The sequence below is a fragment of the Papio anubis genome, chromosome 17 (genome assembly GCF_008728515.1).
Source record: "Papio anubis isolate 15944 chromosome 17, Panubis1.0, whole genome shotgun sequence".
NCBI lineage: Eukaryota > Metazoa > Chordata > Mammalia > Primates > Cercopithecidae > Papio > Papio anubis.
The window spans coordinates 30,300,577-30,319,966 of record NC_044992.1 but is presented as its reverse complement, the minus strand read 5'-3'; the positions used below and the strand labels follow the sequence as shown (position 1 = coordinate 30,319,966).

The following is a 19,390-nucleotide window of genomic DNA, read 5'->3' as shown; positions in this document are numbered from 1 at the left end:
AGATGGATCACAAGGTCAAGAGATCAAGACCATCCTGGCCAACATGGTGAAACCCCATCTCTACTAAAAATACTAAAATTAGCTGGGTGTGGTGGTACATGCCTGTAGTCCCAGCTACTCTGGAGTCTGAGGCGGGAGAATCACTTGAACCCAGGAGGCAGAGGTTGCAGTGAGCTGAGATTGTGCCACTGCACTCCAGCCTGGCGACAGAGCGAGACTCAGTCTCAAAAAACAAAAACAAACCAACCAAAAAAAAAGGTGTAGCTGTATTGTTCTTTTTTTTTTGTAAGAGGACTGGCCTAATAGTCACTGAACCAGCCCTGCATTTCCAGATGCAGGACTGCTTTTTGGCATACTAAGCAGAATCGTTTACCCTAGATTCTAGAGGAAGGGGGTTTGTGGCGCAAACTCCGTACAACATGGACAAGGCTGACTACGTTGCCTTTCTGACTCAGTTGCAGGTAGAGCTGGTAAACCCTTTCCAGGTTGTACTTACTGCACAAGGATAGGAACCAGTAGTAGTGAAAGTGTAATTTTATGTCTTTTTAAAGGATACTCCTTCATTTTCTTTCCCTCTTTCAGCGACATGGTATGCTTAAGCAACAGGATCTAAGTATTGCCATGGTGGTGACATCACGCGAAGTCCTGAGTGCACTTTCTCAGCTTGTCCCATGTGTTGGTTGTCGTCGCAGTGTGGAACGCCTCTTTTCCCAGCTTGTAGAGTCTGGAAATCCTGCTCTTGAACCCCTAACAGTAGGGCCCAAGGGAGTCCTGTCTGTAACTAGAAGCTGCATGACTGATGCAAAGAAGCTTTATACATTATTTTATGTACATGGGTAAGTATAATCAATTAGGAGAATATGGGTTTGTTAAAATTTGAAACAGCTTGGTGACAGTGGCAGCTTATTTTCTTGAAGGAAAGATTGAGTCTAATTTAATGATTTTATTACTGTGTACCAGTGAATGTAAAGTTTCCACTCTCCACATGGGGAGAAGCAGACAGTAAGCAAATACGTACTTTGTCAGGGATGATAAATTAGAAAAACCAGTAAGGGAGGTAGAGAATGGAGCAGGGGTAGAATTATTGTGGAGGGTGGTCAGGAAAGGCCTCCCTGATAAAATGACATTGAATATAGACTTGAATGAAGTGAGCAAGCAAATCTTGTAGAAAACTGGGGGAAGGCAGAGAAGGAACAGCTAGTGTAAAGGTTCTGAGGTTGGGGTTTTATTGGCATGTTTGAGGAATAGTAAGGAAGTCATTGTGGCTGGAGCCAGATGAATGAAGGGAACAGTAATATAAAGGTGGGGTCAGCAGAGTAATAAGGCCGGGCGCGGTGGCTCACGTCTGTAATCCCAGCACTTTGGGAGGCTGAGGCGGGCAGTTCGAGACCAGCCTGACCAACGTGGTGAAACCCCGTCTCTACTAAAAATACAAGAATTAGCTGGGCGTGGTGGTGCGTGGCTGTAATCCCAGCTATTCAGGAGGCTGAGGCAGGAGAATCACTTGAACCCAGGAGGCAGAGGTTACAGTGAGCCGAGATGGTGCCATTGCACTGCAGCCTGGGCAACAAGAGCGAAACTCCATCTCAGAAAAAAAAAGAGTGGCTGGGCGTGGTGGCTCGCGCCTATAATCCCAACACTTTGGGAAGCCTAGGCAGTTGGATTGCCTGAGCTCAGGAGTTCGAGACCAGCCTGGGCAACACGGTGAAACCGAGTCTCTACTAAAAATACAAAAAATTAGCCAGGCATGGTGGTGGGTGCCTGTAATCTCACCTACTCGGGAGGCTGAGGCAGGAGAATTGCTCAAACTCAGGAGGCAGCAGTTGCAGTGAGCCGAGATCGTGCATTGCCCTCCAGCCTGGGCAACAAGAATGAAACTCCATCTCAAAAAAAGAAAAAAAAAGGAGTAATAAAAGGTCCAGTCATATTTTTATTTTTTTCAGGTGGAGTTTCGCTATTGTTGCCCAGGCTGGAGTGCAGTGGCGTGATCTCGGCTCACTGCAACCACTGCCTCCTGGGTTCAAGTGATTCTCTTGCCTCAGCCTCCCAAATAGCTAGGATTACAGGTGGCCACCACCATGCTTGGATTTTTTTTGTATTTTTTAGTAGAGACAGGGTTTCGCCATGTTGGCCAGGTTGGTCTTGAACTCCTGACCTCAGGCGATCTGCCCACCTCAGCCTCCCAAAGTGCTGGGATTACATGTGTGAGCCACCGTGCCCAACTGAGGTCTTTTGTTTTTACTCTGAGTGAGGTGAGCTTTGGGAAGGTTTTGAGCAGAAGAGCGGCATAGTCTGATGAAATTTGGCTTACTTTGACCTCTGTATTGAGAATGAATAATGGCCATGGGGGTAGTGAAAAATGGTTATAAAGAATCCTGGATATATTTTGAGGAATGAGCCAATGGGATTTTTTGAATAGATTGGTTGTGAGGGAGGGCATCAAAAATGATTCTCAGATTTGTGATATGAAGAATGGACAAAAGGCCTTGCGTGGTTGCTCACACCTGTAATCCCAGCACTTTGGGAGGCCGATGCAGGCAGATCACCAGAGGTCAGGAGTTTGAGACCAGCCTGGCCAACATGGTGAAACCCCATCTCTACTAAAAATACCAAAATTAGCCGGGAGTGGTGGCAGGCGCCTGTAATCCCAGCTACTCGGGAGGCTGAGACAGAATTGCTTGAACCCAGGAGGCGGAGGTTGCAGTGAGCCATGATCGCGCCACTGCACTCCAGCGTGGGCAACAGAGCGAGACTGTCTCAAAAAAAAAAAAAAAAAAAAGGAATGGACAAATAGTTTCCATTTACTGCGATGGACAAGACTGGGGAGAAATGTAACAGAGCTCATCTTTGGGTGTGCTAAGTTTGAGATAGCGATTAGACATCCAAGTAGAATTCAGAGAGGTCTGGGTTAGAGCTGTAAATTTGTCTCATTTAGTTAATATAAATAGGAAAAGAAGGAGAGGTCTGAAAAGTAAACCCTGAGGCTTTCCTATTTAGAGATGGTGGTAGGGACTTTTGATATTTACTGTGCCTGGACTTGGGAAAACAAGCCTTGGAGTGTTTTTGAACAGAGGAATGATATAATCTGATTCATGTTTTAAAAGGATCACTCTGGCTGCTGACTGAGGCTTGGAATGTAAAGGGCAGAAGGTGACGGCAAGGAGACAATTTAGGAGGCCAGCTATTGGCAGTTAACTAAGCTAGAGATTGGTGGGTTGCACAGGGATGATAATGGTAGAGGTTATAAGTGATCTGATTCTAGGCTGGGTGTGGTGACTCACACCTGTAATCCCAGCACTTTGGGAGGCCGAGGCAGGCGGATCACCTGAGGTCGGGAGATCAAGACCATCCTGGCTAACAGTGAAACTCCGTCTCTAATAAAAAAAATACAAAAAATTAGCCAGGCGCGGTGGCAGGTGCCTGTAGTCCCAGCTACTTGGGCGGCTGAGGCAGGAGAATGGCGTGAACCCGGGAGGTGGAGCTTGCAGTGAGCTGATATTGCGCCACTGCACTCCAGCCTGGGGGACAGAGCAAGACTCCATCTCAAAAAAAAAAAAAAAAAAAAAGAAGTGATTTGATTCTAGATTGGTTAAATTTTATTCAGCTTTTATTCTTTTTTTTTTTTTTGAGACAGAGTCTCACTCTATCTCAAGCTGCAGTGCAGTGGTGCAATCTTGGCTCGTTGCTACTTCCACCTCCCTGGTTCAAGTGATTCTTGTGCCTCAGCCTCCCGAGTAGCTGGGATTACAGGCGTGCACCACCACATCTGTCTAATTTTTGTGTTTTTCTTTAGTAGAAATAGGGTTTCTCCATGTTGGCCATGCTGGTCTCTTAACTCCTGGCCTCAAGTGATCCACTGGCCTCAGCCTCCCAAAGTGCTGAGATTACAGGTGTGAGCCATGCCTGGCCTCATTTTAAAATTTTCTGTAGAGATGAAAATTTTGATGTTACCCAGGCTGGCTTTGAACTCCTGACCTGAAATGATCCTCCTACCTCAGCCTTCCAAAGTGCTGGGATTATAGGCATGAGCTACTGTACCAGGCCTGATTCTAGATACATTTAAAAGGTAGAATTGACAAAGTTTGCTCATTGGTTGGATGGAGGGTGAGGATAGTAGTAGTGTGTATTCTGTATTTGCATAAAATTTCTCTTGATGACTCCTCTTCAAGGATGTATTGTGTTTACGTATTGTTTTGTGGGGTTTTTATATATTTTTTACAGACATGGGGTCTCACTATGTTGCCCAGGCTGGCCTCAAACCCTTGGGCTTAAGTGATCCTTTCACCTCGGCTTCCCAGATAGCTGGGACTGTAGGTGTGTGCTTCTGCAACTGGTGTATTTACATAATGGCTGGGCAAGGGAAGATGGCTGAGAGTCAGTTAGCAGTCAGTGTTGAAATACTTGAGTGCCAGGCACGCTGCTAGATACAGTGGGGATAGAGAAAAGTGGTGTTTTGTTTTGTTTTGTTTTGAGACTTCTCTTTAAAAGACAGTAAATAGAGATTTTAAAATTTGAAAGAAAAATGAATTAAACCCTTAATACGTTTTATTTTTAATTAGGTCCAAACTAAATGATATGATAGATGCTATTCCAAAAAGTAAGAAGAATAAGAGATGTCAATTGCACTCCTTAGATACGCACAAGCCAAAACCTTTGGGGTAAGTAGAATTGAATAACAAGAGGCTTTGTGATTGTTAAGATTATATATTTGATCATATTTAGTAAAAGAAACGCACTGTTTGCTTTAATTCATTAATTGATTATACTCTATGACATAGGTCAAAATAAATAGATCCTCTTGTTATGTTGGCCATTTTGCATTGATATATATAAAGTCTCAATGTAGATCTGATTAAACAAATTTTTTTATGTTAAAATATGTTTTAGAGGAGGAAGGTTGAAGTCTTTTTTTGTTTGTTTGTTTTGAGACAGAGTCTCCCTGTGTTGCCCAGGCTGGAGTGCAGTGGCGTAATCTTGGGTTACTGCAACCTCCGTCTACCCGGTTCAAACGATTCTCCTGCCCCAGCTTTCTGAGTAGCTGGGACTACAGGTGTGTGCCACCACGCCTGGCTAATTTTTGTATTTTTAGTAGAGATGGAGTTTCACCCTGTTGGCCAGGCTGGTCTTGAACTCCTGGCCTGTGGTGATCCGCCCGCCTCAATCTCCCAAAGTACTGGGATTACAGGTGTGAGGCACCACGCTCGGCTGGCTGAAGTCTTTATGGAAATGTATGCAGCTAATATTAACGTTTTCAAAGTAGTGGTAATCATTCTTTGATCTACAGAATAATCATAATGTATAAATTATTTTTCTTTCTTGTCTCTAGCTGTAATTTACCAAGGTTTAAAAAAAAGTCGTTATGACAATATGTATTTATGTAACTAATTTGTAGTTTTCTATATTTATTTATTATTATTTTTTGAGATGGAGTCTCCTCTGTCGCCCAGGCTGGAGTGCAGTGGCACGAACTCAGCTCACTGCAAGCTCCGCCTCCTGAGTTCAAGCTATTCTCCTGCCTCAGCCTCCTGAGTAGCTGGGACCACAGGCGCGTGCCACCAAGCCCGGCTAATTTTTTGTATTTTTGGTAGAGACAGGGTTTCACCGTGTTAGCCGGGATGGTCTTGATCTCCTGACCTCGTTATCTGTCCACCTCGGCTTCCCAAAGTGCTGGGATTACAGGCATGAGCCACCGCGCCCGGCCTATTTTTTAAGCAAATATTGCCTTACAATAATTTGTAGTTTTCTTCTTGGTTAAGTGCTATAGTGTCCAAGGCTGCTTTTTCACCTTCTGCTAGCACAGCGCCACAGTTGTCCCCTACAAAATTGCCTGGGGTTGGGGATAGTGAGGCGAAACCATGGAGCATGAAGGGACTTTCTAAGACATGACTTTACTTTTGGAGAGAATGGGATGTTAAAAAAAACTATGCTTCTTTATTAATTTTATTTTTGAATTATTTTTTTGAGGCACAATCTTGCTCTGTCACTCAGGCTGGAATGCAGTGGTGCGATCTCGGCTCACCGCAACCTCCGCCTCTTGGGTTCAAGCAATTCTCGTGCCTCGGCCTCCTGAATAACTGGGATTACAGGTGTTTGCCACCACTCCTGGCTAATTTTTTTTTATTTTTAATAGAGATGGGTTTCGCCATGTTGCCCAGGCTGGTCTCAAACTCCTGGACTCAAGTGATCTGCCTGCCTTGGTCTCCCAAAGTGCTGGGATTACAGGCGTGAGCCACTGCACCTGGCCTCTGTATTAATTTTAAAAGTTAATTTTTAAATATCTCATTTGTGTCATTGTCACCTTTTTGGTTTTTTTGACCTGAACTTCCGAGTGACACCCTTATTTTATAGACATTTTTCTCCCTGACACAAAGACTTGGATGACCAGGCAGTGGTGTGTTAATAAATCATATACACCATGGAATACTATGCAGCCATAAAAAAGGATGAGTTTGTGTCCTTTGTAGGGACATGGATGCAGCTGGAAACCATCATTCTTAGCAAACTATCACAAGAACAGAAAACCAAACACCACATGTTCTCACTCATAGGTGGAACTGAACAATGAGATCACTTGGACTCGGGAAGGGGAACATCACACACCGGGGCCTATCACGGGGAGCGGGGAGGGATTGCATTGGGAGTTATACCTGATGTAAACGACGAGTTGATGGGTGCAGCACACCAATATGGCACAAGTATACATATGTAACAAACCTGCACGTTATGCACATGTACCCTAGAACTTAAAGTATAATAATAATAATAATAATACAAATTATAATCTATTAAGTTTTTTTTCCCTATACTGAGCAACAAAAAATATTTAAAACATTTTATCGGCCGGGTGCGGTGGCTCACGCATGTAATCCCAGCACTTTTGGAGGCTGAGACAGGCGGATCATAAGGTCAGGAGTGTGAGATCAGCCTGACCAACATGGGGAAACCTCGTCCCTACTAAAAATGCAAAAATTAGCCAGGCATGGTGGCACGCACCTGTGATCCCAGCTACTCAGGAGGCTGAGGCAGGAGAATCACTTGAACCCAGGAGATGGAGGTTGCAGTGAGCTGAGATCGTGTTGCCTGGGTTACAGAGCGAGACTCTGTCTCAAAAAAAAAAAAAAAAGGCTGGGCATGCTGGCTCATGCCTGTAATCCCGGCAATTTGGGAGGCTGAGTTGGGTGGATTCCCTGAGGTCAGGAGTTCAAGACCAGCCTGGCCAACATGGTGAAATCCTGTCTCTACTAAAAATATAAAAATTAGGCCGGGCACGGTGGCTCACGCCTGTAATCCCAGCACTTTGGGAGGCCGAGACGGGCGGATCACGAGGTCAGGAGATTGAGACCATCCTGGCTAACACTGTGAAACCCTGTCTCTACTAAAAATACAAAAAATTAGCCGGGCGCAGTGGTGGGTGCCTGTAGTCCCAGCTATACGGGAGGCTGAGGCAGGAGAATGATGTTAACCCCAGGGGGTGGAGCTTGCAGTGAGTGGAGATCGCACCACTGCACTACAGCCTGGGCAACAGAGCGAGACTCCGTCTCAAAAAAAAAAAAATGTGTATATATATATGTGTGTGTGTATATATGTATAAAAATTAGCTGGGCGTGGTGGCAGGTGCTTGTAATCTTAGCTACTTGAGAGGCTGAGGCAGGATAATCGCTTGAACCCAGGAGGCGGAGGTTGCATTGAGCCAAGATCTCACCATTGCACTCCAGACTGGGCAACCAGAGCGAGACTTTGTCTCAAAATAAATAAATAAATAAAATAGATAAATAAATTTTATTAGTAAAATTGTCAAACATAGAAAAGTAAAAAATACAATGACTGAATCTCCCATGTACGTTTACGAAGGTTCAGTAGTTATCAACCTTTTTCTTCATTTATCCACCTTTTTCTTTGTATTTTAAAGCAAGTCCCAGGCTTCGTGTTACTCTACTATTGCATCCTTCCACATGCATCTCTAAATATATGGACGTTTTCTTTCATAACCACATTGCCATCATAACACCTGACAAAATTTTTTTTTTTTGAGATGGAGTTTCGCTCTTTTTGCCCAGGCTGGAGTGCAATGGCGCGATCTTGGCTCACCGTAACCTCCGCCTCCCGGGTTCAAGCGATTCTGCTGCCTCAGCCTCCTGAGTAGCTGGGATTACAGGCACGTGCCACCGCGCCTGGCTAATTTTGTATTTTTGGTAGAGACGGGGTTTCTTCATGTTGGTCAGGCTGGTCTTGAACTCCCGACCTCAGGTAATCCACCTGCCTTGGCCTCCCAAAGTGCTGGGGTTACAGGCGGGAGCCACCGCGCCCGGCCATGCCTGACAAAATTAAGTGTAACACTTGAATACCCAGTTCATACTCAGATATTCCCTGTTTCTGTTTTTTTTTTTTTTTGGAACATTAGTTTGTATGAATTAGGCTCTGAACAGGAACCACACATTATGTTCTTGTGGCCTTAAGAAAAGAAGTTTTCTTAAGGACAGTTGTTATTTTGCTACTTGATTTGTCAGTATCTTTTTTCTTTCTTTCTTTTCTTTTTTTTTTTTTTTTTCTGAGATGGAGTTTCCCTTTGTCACCCAGGCTGGAGTGCAATAGCTTGATCTTGGCTCACTGCAATTTCCGCTTCCTGGGTTCAAGTGATTCTCCTGCCTCAGCCTCCTGAGTAGCTGGGATTACAGGTGCCCGCCACCACGTCCAGCTAATTTTTGTATTTTTAGTAGACACGAGGTTTCACCAGGTTGACCAGGCTTGTCTTGAATTCCTGACCTCAGGTGATCAACCCACCTTGGCCTCCCAAAGTGTTGGGATTACAGGCGTGAGCCACCGTGCCCAGCCCGATTTGTCAGTATCTTTTAAAAATGTTTTATTTTTTGTTTTTTCTTTTTTTTTTTTTTTTTGAGACGGAGTCTCGCTCTGTCACCCAGGTTGGAGTGCAGTGGCCGGATCTCAGCTCACTGCAAGCTCCGCCTCCCGAGTTCATGCCATTCTCTGGCCTCAGCCTCCCAAGTAGCTAGGACTACAGGCGCCCGCCACCTCGCCCGGCTAGTTTTTTTGTATTTAATAGAGACGGAGTTTCACCGTGTTTGCCAGGATGGTCTCGATCTCCTGACCTCGCGATCCGCCCGTCTCGGCCTCCCAAAGTGCTGGGATTACAGGCTTGAGCCACCGCGCCCGGCCCTCTATTTTTTGTTTTTTCATCAGCTCATTCTTCCTTCTCAGATTTGTCAGTAACTTCAGATAATTTCTGACTCTAAATGCAGAGTACAGGCTAATTTTTCACATTATAGAATGACCTGTTGGCTGAAGGCATAGAGTGGTATGATATAGTAAGGAGCTTGCCTTCTGGTACTTCTTTTCTGTTAAGCATATTCTTTGTTGATGAACTGAAAAGCAAGTAGCCCAGCATCTTACGCATCTGCGCTCATTGCTGCCTTTCTTCAAAGACCAGTCCTTCCACTCTTGTTCTGCACTCCATCTCCTTTGTTTTCAATCACTTTGCTTATTCAGTTACCTACTTTAGTTAAATTTACATACAGCTCTGTTTTTCTATCTTTCAGCTTAAGAAACAAAACGAACCACAGATTTTACATCCCCTTCTAGCTACAGTTCCACTACATGGGAAGTCATATGTTTTGAAAGGCTGTTTGCTGAGTATGGAATCAGTGTGAATGGACTTAATTCATCTTAAGCAGTGTCTGTCTCTTTACTAAGGTAGCTTCAGTTATTCCCACAGGCCACATGGATAGCAGGCTAAGCAGTACAGTATGCTTATCCAAGGCTCCCTCTCCCTTGGATGGTCACCACTATTAAATGCTACTACTATTCTCCATTTTATGTATTTCCACTCCCCCTCCTACTGCTACGTCCCCACCCCCCATAGCTTTTTAAATTTGTTTAGTCTATTTCCAGAGAAAGTATAATACAGTTGATTAGGTTTTAGCCTAATAAATAGCAACCTAGGTCAGCCTTTCTGAGAGTGTTCTCTCATCTGTGCAAGTAAACCCAGGTTATTGTCTGTCTAGGAGTAAGTTTGAGATCTGGAAGAAGGATCTAGGCTGGAGTTGTAGGCCTGGAGTATCTTAGAGAATGTTATGGAAGATCACCTAAAGGGAAAGAGAGTAAAAGAATTCTGAGGAATTTAATGGTAGAAAAGAAATTAGTAAAGAAACCTGAGAAAGTAGCCAGATAGGTAGAAGGAAACCAAGGTGTAAAAGTGTTCCAAGGAAGTCTGATCAGCTGTGTTAAATGCTGCCAAGTCATCAAGGACCCAGAAGTGGACGTTGGATTTAGTAACACTGAGATAATTGGTGATCTTGATGAGCTGAGCTAGTGATTGAGTGGTAGCAGAATCCAGGTTGCAGTGATGCAAAAGCGAATGCGATGTAAGGTTGTTATGGTTTAAGCGGTGCTTGGGAGCAGAACCAGAAAGTGGAAAGGTTATTTTTTAGGAAGCTTGATCTTAATAATAAACAGCATAAGGTCTGGAATGTTTTGAGATACAGATTTTTTTTATAGAGCTTTTTTCTTAAAAAAAAAAAAAATGCTTTCGCATTCTAATGATATAATAATCATTCTTCAACTCTGATTTCTCTTTATGAACCTTTCCCTCAATTATGAGAACTTGAGTTTGAGAGTTTTTCAGTTCTGGCAAATTATGCATTATACTAATCAAGTATAGTTAGTAAAAGAGGGGCTGGGCGCGGTGGCTCACACGGGTAATCCCAGCACTTTGGGGGGCCGATGCGGGCAGATCACGAGGTCAGGAGTTTGAGACCAGCCTGGCCAATATGATGAAACCCCGTCTCTACTAAAAATACAAAAATTAGCCAGGTGTGGTAGCACACACCTGTAGTCCCAGCTACTTGAGAAGCTGAGGCAGGAGAATCGCTTGAACCCGGGAGGCAGAGGTTGCAGTGAGCTGAGATCACACCACTGCACTCCAGCCTGGGCAACAGAGTGAGACTCTGTCTCAAAAAGGAAATATCAGAGTTGAGAATAGAAGGATGCAGCATGGAAAGTGGAACAGATGTTTTTGTTGTCACAAATAAAGGGAGCTAAACCTTAGCTTGAGCCATTGTGAGAGAGAGTACAGAGCTGAATTGTGTGGATAACTTATATTTTGAGCAGAAGGTTGAGAAATACCCGTTTAGCTACATAGAGTAAGTTAAAAGTTCAGAGGTTTTTCCATCTCTAGCATCCAAGGTGTAATGAATTTCTAGGACTGTACTGAGACCTGCAGAAGAACAGACAGGAGGCAGTTGTTCAGAGTCATGAAAGATCAAGAAGGCTGTCATTGAAAAGAATATAAACCCACATTTCCCTTGGAATGCCGGTCCAAGATAAATGTGCTGCAACAAGGCAAAATATGTGGCAATTTTCATACCGAAGTTGAACCCTGCTGGGGAGGGAGAGTGGGAAGTTTTTAGTAAGTTTGTTAAAAAAAAATTGTATAGGGCTGGGCGTGGTGGCTTACGCCTGTAATCCCAGCCCTTTGGAATGCCGAGGTGGGTGGATTGCTTGAGCTCAGGAGTTGGAGACCAGCCTGGGCAACATGACAAGACCCTGCTGTCTCTACTTAAAAAATACAATAAATAAATAAATAAATAAATAACCAGGTGTGGTGATACACGCCTATGGTCCTAGCTATTCGGGAGGCTGAGGTGGGAGGATCACTTGAGCCGTGCAGGGGTGGGGTTGCACTGAGCCAAGATCATGCCACTGCATTCCAGCCTGAGTGACAAAGCAAGGGTCTGTCTCAAAAAAAAATTTGCCACATAGTTCTTACTAATTTAGGCTGTATAAAGTATTCATCTTAGTGTACTATTTTTATTTTAGTACGTTTAAAACTTATTCACTGTAATTAATCTATGACTTTCCCAGCTACTTGTACATGTGAAGGTAGATAATAGTTTTGTTACCGTGGATTAGCTTTAAAACGGAGTGATTACAAAAAAAAAATTGAGCTGGGCGTGGCGGCTCACACCTGTAATCCCAGTGCTTTGGGAGGCTGAGGTGGGAGAATGGCTTGAGGTCAGGGGTTTGAGACCAGCCTGGGCAACACAGCAGAGACCTCATCTCTACAAAATAAAAGTTAAAAAAAAAAAAACAAAATTGATGATGATCTCATTAAGTAGATAAAAACTTTTTAGAATTTTCTATTTGTGGAAGATTGGTCTGTGTTTATAAGGGAAAATACTTGATAATTTTTTCAGTCATTTTAACTTGAGAACATTCCACAATATTTGCTCATAGGATACTTAGTTTATTGACCAGTTGCTGTCTTGATAACTACAAATGTTGTTAAATTGTATCAGATAAACTTGATATCAAGCAGAAGTTTTTATATAAAGATATGAGCACACATTTAAATGAACATTATATTAATGAGTATGTAATCATATATAATTTGTAAACATGTTCTAATATCTTAATCATTAAAGTGTTCATGATTTTAATTTAGACTATAGAAATTATTTCTTCAGATTATCTCAGTGTCACTAAGCTTTGTACTATACTATACTACAGTGAAGGGAGCAGTAGCAGTGTCAGTTCAGAGAAGTTAAGTACAGATAAGAGAAGTAGTGAAGACCACAGGAAGGACAGCAAGTGTAGGATCATTTTCCATTATGGACCTTTCCAGGGAACAGCCAGGTAAAATCAAGCAATACTTTACTCTGTTTTTTGTTTTTTTAATGTTTTACCCTTCTATATTCTCCTTTTTCATTAATATTTGTTCTTTTTACAGAGGTTGTTGGATGGATGTATGGGAACTAATGTCCCAGGAATGCAGGGATGAAGTAGTTTTAATTGACTCAAGTTGTCTTTTAGAAACGCTAGAAACATATCTACGAAAACACAGGTAAGTCTGATGGTTGTTCCAGTTTAATGTGGAAGGTACCTTATCTGTCAGTCACCTAGAATGGCCTGTCACTGACCTCCTTTGTATAATAGCATTCTAGCCTTCCCTTTAATACTTGGCACTAGGCAGAGCTTAATGTTAGAGTAGGCAGTTCCTTTTTTTTTTTTTTTTGAGATGGAGTCTAGCTCTGTTGCCAGGCTGGAGTACAGTGGTGTAATCTTGGCTCACTGCAACCTCTGCCTCCCAGGTTCAAGAGATTCTCCTGCCTCAGCCTCTCAAGTAGCTGGGATTACAGGCAAATGCCGCCATGCCCAGCTAATTTTTGTATTTTTAGTAGAGATGGGGTTTCACTATGTTGGCCAGGATGGTCTCAGTCTCCTGACCTTGTGATCCGCCAACCTCAGCCTCCCAAAGTGCTGGAATTACATGCGTGAGCCACTGCGCCTGGCCAAGACAATTGCTTTATGGGATGACTCTCAGGGTTAGCCTTCTTGTGTTGAGCCAGCATCTCCTATTTTGTAATTTTTTTTTCTTTTTCTTTCTGAGATGGTGTCTCGCTCTGTCACCCAGGCTGGAATGCAGTGGCGAGACCTTGGATCACTGCGGCCACAGCCTCCCGGGTTCCAACAATTCTCCTGCCTCAGCCTCCTGAGTAGCTGGGACTACATGCTCATGCCACCACGCCCGGCTAAGTTTTGTATTTTTAGTAGAGACCAGGTTTTGCCATGTTGGTCAGGCTGGTCTCGAACTCCTGATCTCAGGTAATCCACCTGCCTCGACCTCCCAAAGTGCTGAGATTACAGGCACGAGCTGTGCCCAGCCTATGATAGCATTTTCAATATTAAATTAGTAGCTTTTTACTTAATATTTGAAGTATTTCTTCTGTCATTGTCAGGACCCCAAAAGAGAGTTGGTATTCATGTGTTTCGTTACTGTAAAAGTAAGTTCAGATTTTTCTTTATAGAACACTACTTTTACAAAGGAATTTTCTTTTCTTTTCTTTTCTTTTCTTTTCTTTTCTTTTCTTTTTTAGACAGAGTCTTGCTCTGTCGCCAGGCTGGAATGCAGTGGCTCAATGTCGGCTCACTGTAACTGCCGACTCCCTGGTTCAAGAGATTCTCCTGTCTCAGTCTTCTGAATAGCTGGGATTACAGGCAAACGCCACCATGCCTGGCTAATTTTTTTTTTTCCTTTTTTTTTCTTTTTTTTTGTATTTTTAGTAGAGACGGGGTTTCACCATGTTGGCCAGGATGGTCTCAATCTCCTGACTTGTGATCCGCCCGCCTCAGCCTCCCAAAGTGCTGGGATTACAGGCATGAGCCACTGCGCCTGGCCTACAAAGGAATTTTCTAATTATCATTAACATTTGGAAATTAATAAGGAGAGTGCAGTAGAAAAGGAAACTGGTGAGCCAGACGTGTTGGCTCATGTCTGTAATCCCAGCACTTTGGGAGTCTGAGGCAGGTGGATCACCTGAGGTCAGGAGTTCGATACCAGCCTGGCCAACGTGGCAAAACTCCGTGTCTATTAAAAATGTAAAAGTTAGCCAGGCGTGGTGGCAAGCACCTGTAGTCCCAGCTACTCGGGAGGCTGAGGCAAGTGAATTGCTTGAAACCAGGAGGCAGAGGTTGCAGTGAGCCAAGATTGTGCCACTGCACTCTGACAAAGCAAGATTCCGTCTCAAAAAAAAAAAAAGAAACTGGTAAGGGAGCCATCTAGAGATGGTGTTCTTGGGGCGGTTCTACTGTTTAAAATTGTTATATGTTGTGTTTGTGGTTGTATGTCCTTTGACTTTGAGATACATATACTCAATTATTTTGGGAGTGCCTCTAAAAATCAAGTGAATGATAAAAACTGGTGTCATTACTTTATGTGACAGTAAGCTAATGACTTCACCCGCATACCAAGTTTATTGGTGTTTTTCTTTTCTCAAAAGCTTTCTTTCTTTGCCTTTTTGGTGGATTATGCCCAAGAGAGTAGAGAATGTGCCACTTATTTGGAGTTTTGCAGGGACTATACAGACATAAAACATATATCCTTCCTCTTTAAATATGAGTTGATCCAAAAGATAGTTTTTGTGGGTGATAAATGACAAGTTATTAGAGCGCATGTTTTGGAGTTTCCTATAATGGTTTTGTAGATTTTCCTATGTTTATGGTTAATGTTTTAGCATTTTTAGATGGATTTTAGTCCATTTTATAAATAATGGTAGTGAGAAAGTATGGTTGAGAGTGATTAATTAAAGCAGTGAGTGATGAATTTAGGGAGATTGTATTGCATCTGGATTCTACTAATTGTAGCTGTACAAGTTAGTTGACTTTTCTGCACCTCAATTTTTTTCTTCTTTAAAGCAAACAGGCTGGGAATGGTGGCTCACACCTGTAGTTCCAGCACTTTGGGAGGGCAAGTCAGGTAGATGGTTTGAGCCCAGGAGTTTTAGACCAGCCTAGACAACATGGTAAAACCTCGTCTCTACAACAAAGCAGAAAAATTAGCTGCCATGGTGGCACAAACCTGTGGTCGTAGCTACTGGAGAGGCTGAGGTTAGAGTGTATCACTTGAGCCCAAGAGGTTGATGGTGCACCATAATCACAGTGGCCATGACTGTACCACTGTACTCCAGCTTGGGCAACAGAGTGAAACCCCATCTCAAAAATAATAAAAATTAAAATAAGATTAGCAGTTTGGCGCAGTGGCTCATGCCTCTAATCCCAGCACTTTGGGAGGCTGAGGTGGGTGGATCACCTGAGGTCAGGAGTTCCAGACCAGCCTGGCCAAGATGGTGAAACCCCGACTCCACAAAAATTAGAAAAATTAGCTGGGCGTAGTGGCGAGTGCCTGTAGTCCCAGCTACTCGGGAGGCTGAGGCAGGAGAATCGCTTGAACCTGAGAGGCAGAGGTTGCAGTGAGCCGAGATCGCACCATTGCACTCCAGCCTGGGTGGCAGAGCGAGACTCTGTCTCAAAAATAAATAAATAATCAAATTCGCAGAGTAGGGTAGGGGGTGCGGTTGGAGGGTGGTGTGCCTGTAGCCTGAGTTAATTGGAAGGCTAAGACAGGAGGATCTCTTGAGCCTAAGAGTTTGAGGTTATCGTGAGCTATGATTGTGCCACTGAACTCCCCCCTGGGCAACAGAGTGAGACCCTTGTCTCAAAAAAAAAAAAAGACAAAAATAATGAGAGTACTGATCTTACAGGATTTATTGTAGGATTTAATTAAATTTGTTGTGGGGATGATACATAGTAATGCTTGTTTAGAGCAGTACATGGCACATAGTTAAGCACATCAGAGAATGTTTGCATGACAGATTTGCAAGTCCTTATTCCTGTGTTTCCAGTTCTTATTGTAGGTACAATTTGAGTTTGGGGGGTATAATCAGTTTAAAATGATCTATAAATACCTAAATAATTTACCTTTTTGGTGGTATCTACTTTTTTTTAAAAAAAAAAATTCATAATAAAGATTTGATAACACTATTCAGCCGGTTAAGAATTATGGTAGAGGCCGGGCATGGTGGCTCATGCCTGTAATCCTAGCACTTTGGGAGGCCGAGATGGGCAGATCACATGAGGCCAGGAGCTTGAGACCAGCCTGGCCAACATCATGAAACCCCATCTCTACCGAAAATACATAAATTAGCCAGGCATGGTGCACTTCTGTAATCCCAGCTACTCAGGAGGCTAAGACATGAGAATTGCTAGAATCTGGGAGACAGAGGTTGCAGTGAGCCAAGATTGTGCCACTGCACTCCAGCCTAGGTGACAGAGTGAGATTACAGGTGTGTCACACCCAGCTAATTTTTTTATTATTTATTTATTTATTTATCTATTTATTTTTATTTTTTTTGAGACAGAGTCTCGCTCTGTCACCCAGGCTGGAGCGCAGTGGCGCGAACTCAGTTCATTGCAAGCTCCACCTCCTGGGTTCACGCCATTCTCCTGCCTCAGCCTCCCAAGTAGCTGGGACTACAGGTGCCTGCCATCACGCCTGGCTAATTTGACTAAAAAAGTTTTATGGTAGAACATTGTCAGATACTACACTTGATCTTAGTCAAAAGGCTGAGAAGTGATAGAACATCATTAGAAATGAGGTGTTAATAAACTGAAACCTCTGCCTTAAAGGTTTTTTAAGGCTGGGCATTGTGGCTCACACCTATAATTCCAACACTTTGGGAAGCCAAGGCAGAAGGATCACTTGAGTTCAGGAGTTCAATACCAGCTTGGGCAGCATAGGGAGACCCATTTATAAAGGCCAGGTGCGATGGCTCACTCCTGTAATCCCAGCACTTTGGGAGGCAGAGGTGGGTGGATCACGAGGTCAGGAGTTCGAGACCAGCTTGGCCAACATGGTGAAACCCCGTCTCTAGTAAAAATACAAAAATTAGCCGGGCTTGGTGATGTGTGCCTGTAATTCCAGCTACTCAGGAGGCTGCAGCAGGAGAATCACTTAACCTGAAAGGAGGAGGTTGCGGTGAGCCAGGATCACGCCATTGTGCTCCAGCCTAGGCTACAGAGCAAGACTCTATCTCAAAAAAAAAAACACAAAAAAAATAAATAGGCCAGGTGTGGTGGCTCACACCTGTAATCCCAGCACTTTGGGAGGCCGAAGTGGGCTGATCATGAGGTCAGGAGATCGAGACCATCCTGGCTAACATGGTGAAACCCCGTCTCTACTAGCAGTACAAAAAATTAGCTAGGTGTGGTGGCAGGTGCCTGTAGTCCCAGCTACTTGGGAGGCTGAGGTAGGAGAATGGCGTGAACCCAAGAGGCGGAGCTTGCAGTGAGCCGAGTTCGCGCCACTGCACTCCAGCCTGGGTGACAGAGCAAGACTGTCTCAAAAAAAATAAAAATAAAAATAAATAAACAAAATAAAAAAATTAGCTGGGTATGGTGACACGCCTGTAGTTTCACCTACTTGGGAGAATGAGGTGGGAGGATCACTTGAGCCCAGGAAGGCTGAGGCTGCAGTGAGCCGTGATCATGCAACTGCACCCCAGCCTGAGTGACAGAGCGAGACTCTGTCTCAAAAAAAAAAAAAAACAAAATTAAAAAATTAGCTGGGTGTGGTGACACGCCTGTAGTTTCACCTACTCGGGAGAATGAGGTGGGAGGATCACTTGAGCCCAGGAAGGCTGAGGCTGCAGTGAGCCGTGATCATGCAACTGCACTTCAGCCTGGGTGACAGACTGAGCCTCTGTCTCAAAAAAAAAAGAGATTTTAAAAATTCCTATGCAATGCTACTTTTGCAAATGGGAAAAAATCTCTTTTACAGCTTTTATATCCTATTTTTAATTTGCTATTTACTTACGCTTATGGTTGTACAATCAAACATATATTAAACTACTCTGAGAGTATAAAGCAGTAAAATAGGGGGAAAATATTTCAAGTTTTATTATTGTTCTCTTTGACATTTGACCATTTAATTACCTGAAAATGTGAACTTGCTGTTCATAACCTGAAAATGTGAAAGTATTGTTATTTCTGTGTCTGTTTTTTCTCTCCTAAGGGAGAGACTTTCTGTTCCACGTGTGTGTGTGTGTGTGTGTGTTTTAAAAGAATACAAAATGAGGCTAGGCACGGTGTCTCACAGTTCAGCATTTTGGGAGACTGAGGCAGGTGGATTGTTTGAGCCTAGGAGTTCAAGACTAGCCTGGGCAACATGGCAAAACCCTGTCTCTACACTGAATACAAAAATTAGCCATGCGTGGTGGCACACACCTGTAGTCCCAGGTACTCAGGTGGATGAGGCGGGGAGGATCACCTGAGCCTACTAGGTAGGTTGAGGCTATAGCCAGCCAAGAGTATGCCACTGCACTCCAGCCTGGGCAACAGAGTGAGACCCTGTCTCAAAAAATGTGAAACAGGCTGGGCGCAGTGACTCACGCCTGTAATCCCAGCACTTTGGGAGACCGAGGTGGGCGGATCACGAGGTCAGGAGATTGAGACCATCCTGGCTAACACAGTGAAACCCCGTCTCTTCTAAAAATAATTTTTAAAAAATTATCTGGGCATGATGGCAGGCGCTTATAGTCCCAGCTACTCGTGAGGCTGAGGCAGGAGAATGGCGTGAACCCAGGAGGTGTAGCTTGCAGTGAGCCAAGATTGCACCACTGCACTCAAGCCTTGGCAACAGAGTGAGACTCCGTCTCAAAAAAAAAACAAAAAACCATGAAACATAAATTTACCTTTTAAACAGTTTTTAAGTGTACATTGCAATATTGTTAACTATATGCACATTGTTGTACAACAAATCTCTAGAACTTTTTCATCTCAACTAAAACTGTACCCATTGAACAACACCTTTTTTCTCCCCTTACCCCTTAGCAACCACAATTCTTCTTTCTGAGTTTAATTATTTTAGATAGCTCATGTAATTGGAATAATATAGCACTTGAATTTTTGTGATTGGCTTATTTTGATTAGCCATTATCTAAGACAGTACTTAGATAATCTCTAAGATTCATCTGTGTTGTAGCCTATGACAGGATTCCCCCTTAAAAGCTGAATAATGTCACAATACTGTGACATTTAAAAA

The 19,390-nt window shown here is 43.4% G+C and overlaps 1 protein-coding gene across 5 annotated transcripts in view; it reads left to right on the top strand.

Annotated features, from left to right (window-relative positions):
• The window catches only part of GGNBP2 (gametogenetin binding protein 2), a 52,052-nt gene that overhangs the window by 13,252 nt on the left and 19,410 nt on the right, over positions 1-19,390 (top strand). For 3 of the 5 annotated variants that reach the window (XM_009190412.4, XM_009190411.4, XM_009190413.4), the window contains 4 exons: positions 583-836; positions 4,560-4,658; positions 12,523-12,648; positions 12,743-12,856. In XM_009190412.4, the coding sequence (XP_009188676.1) occupies positions 583-836; positions 4,560-4,658; positions 12,523-12,648; positions 12,743-12,856 (593 nt within the window). The remainder of the gene's footprint in view (positions 1-582; positions 837-4,559; positions 4,659-12,522; positions 12,649-12,742; positions 12,857-19,390) is intronic. The other 2 variants (XM_003912870.3, XM_009190414.4) reach the window with 1 other exon arrangement.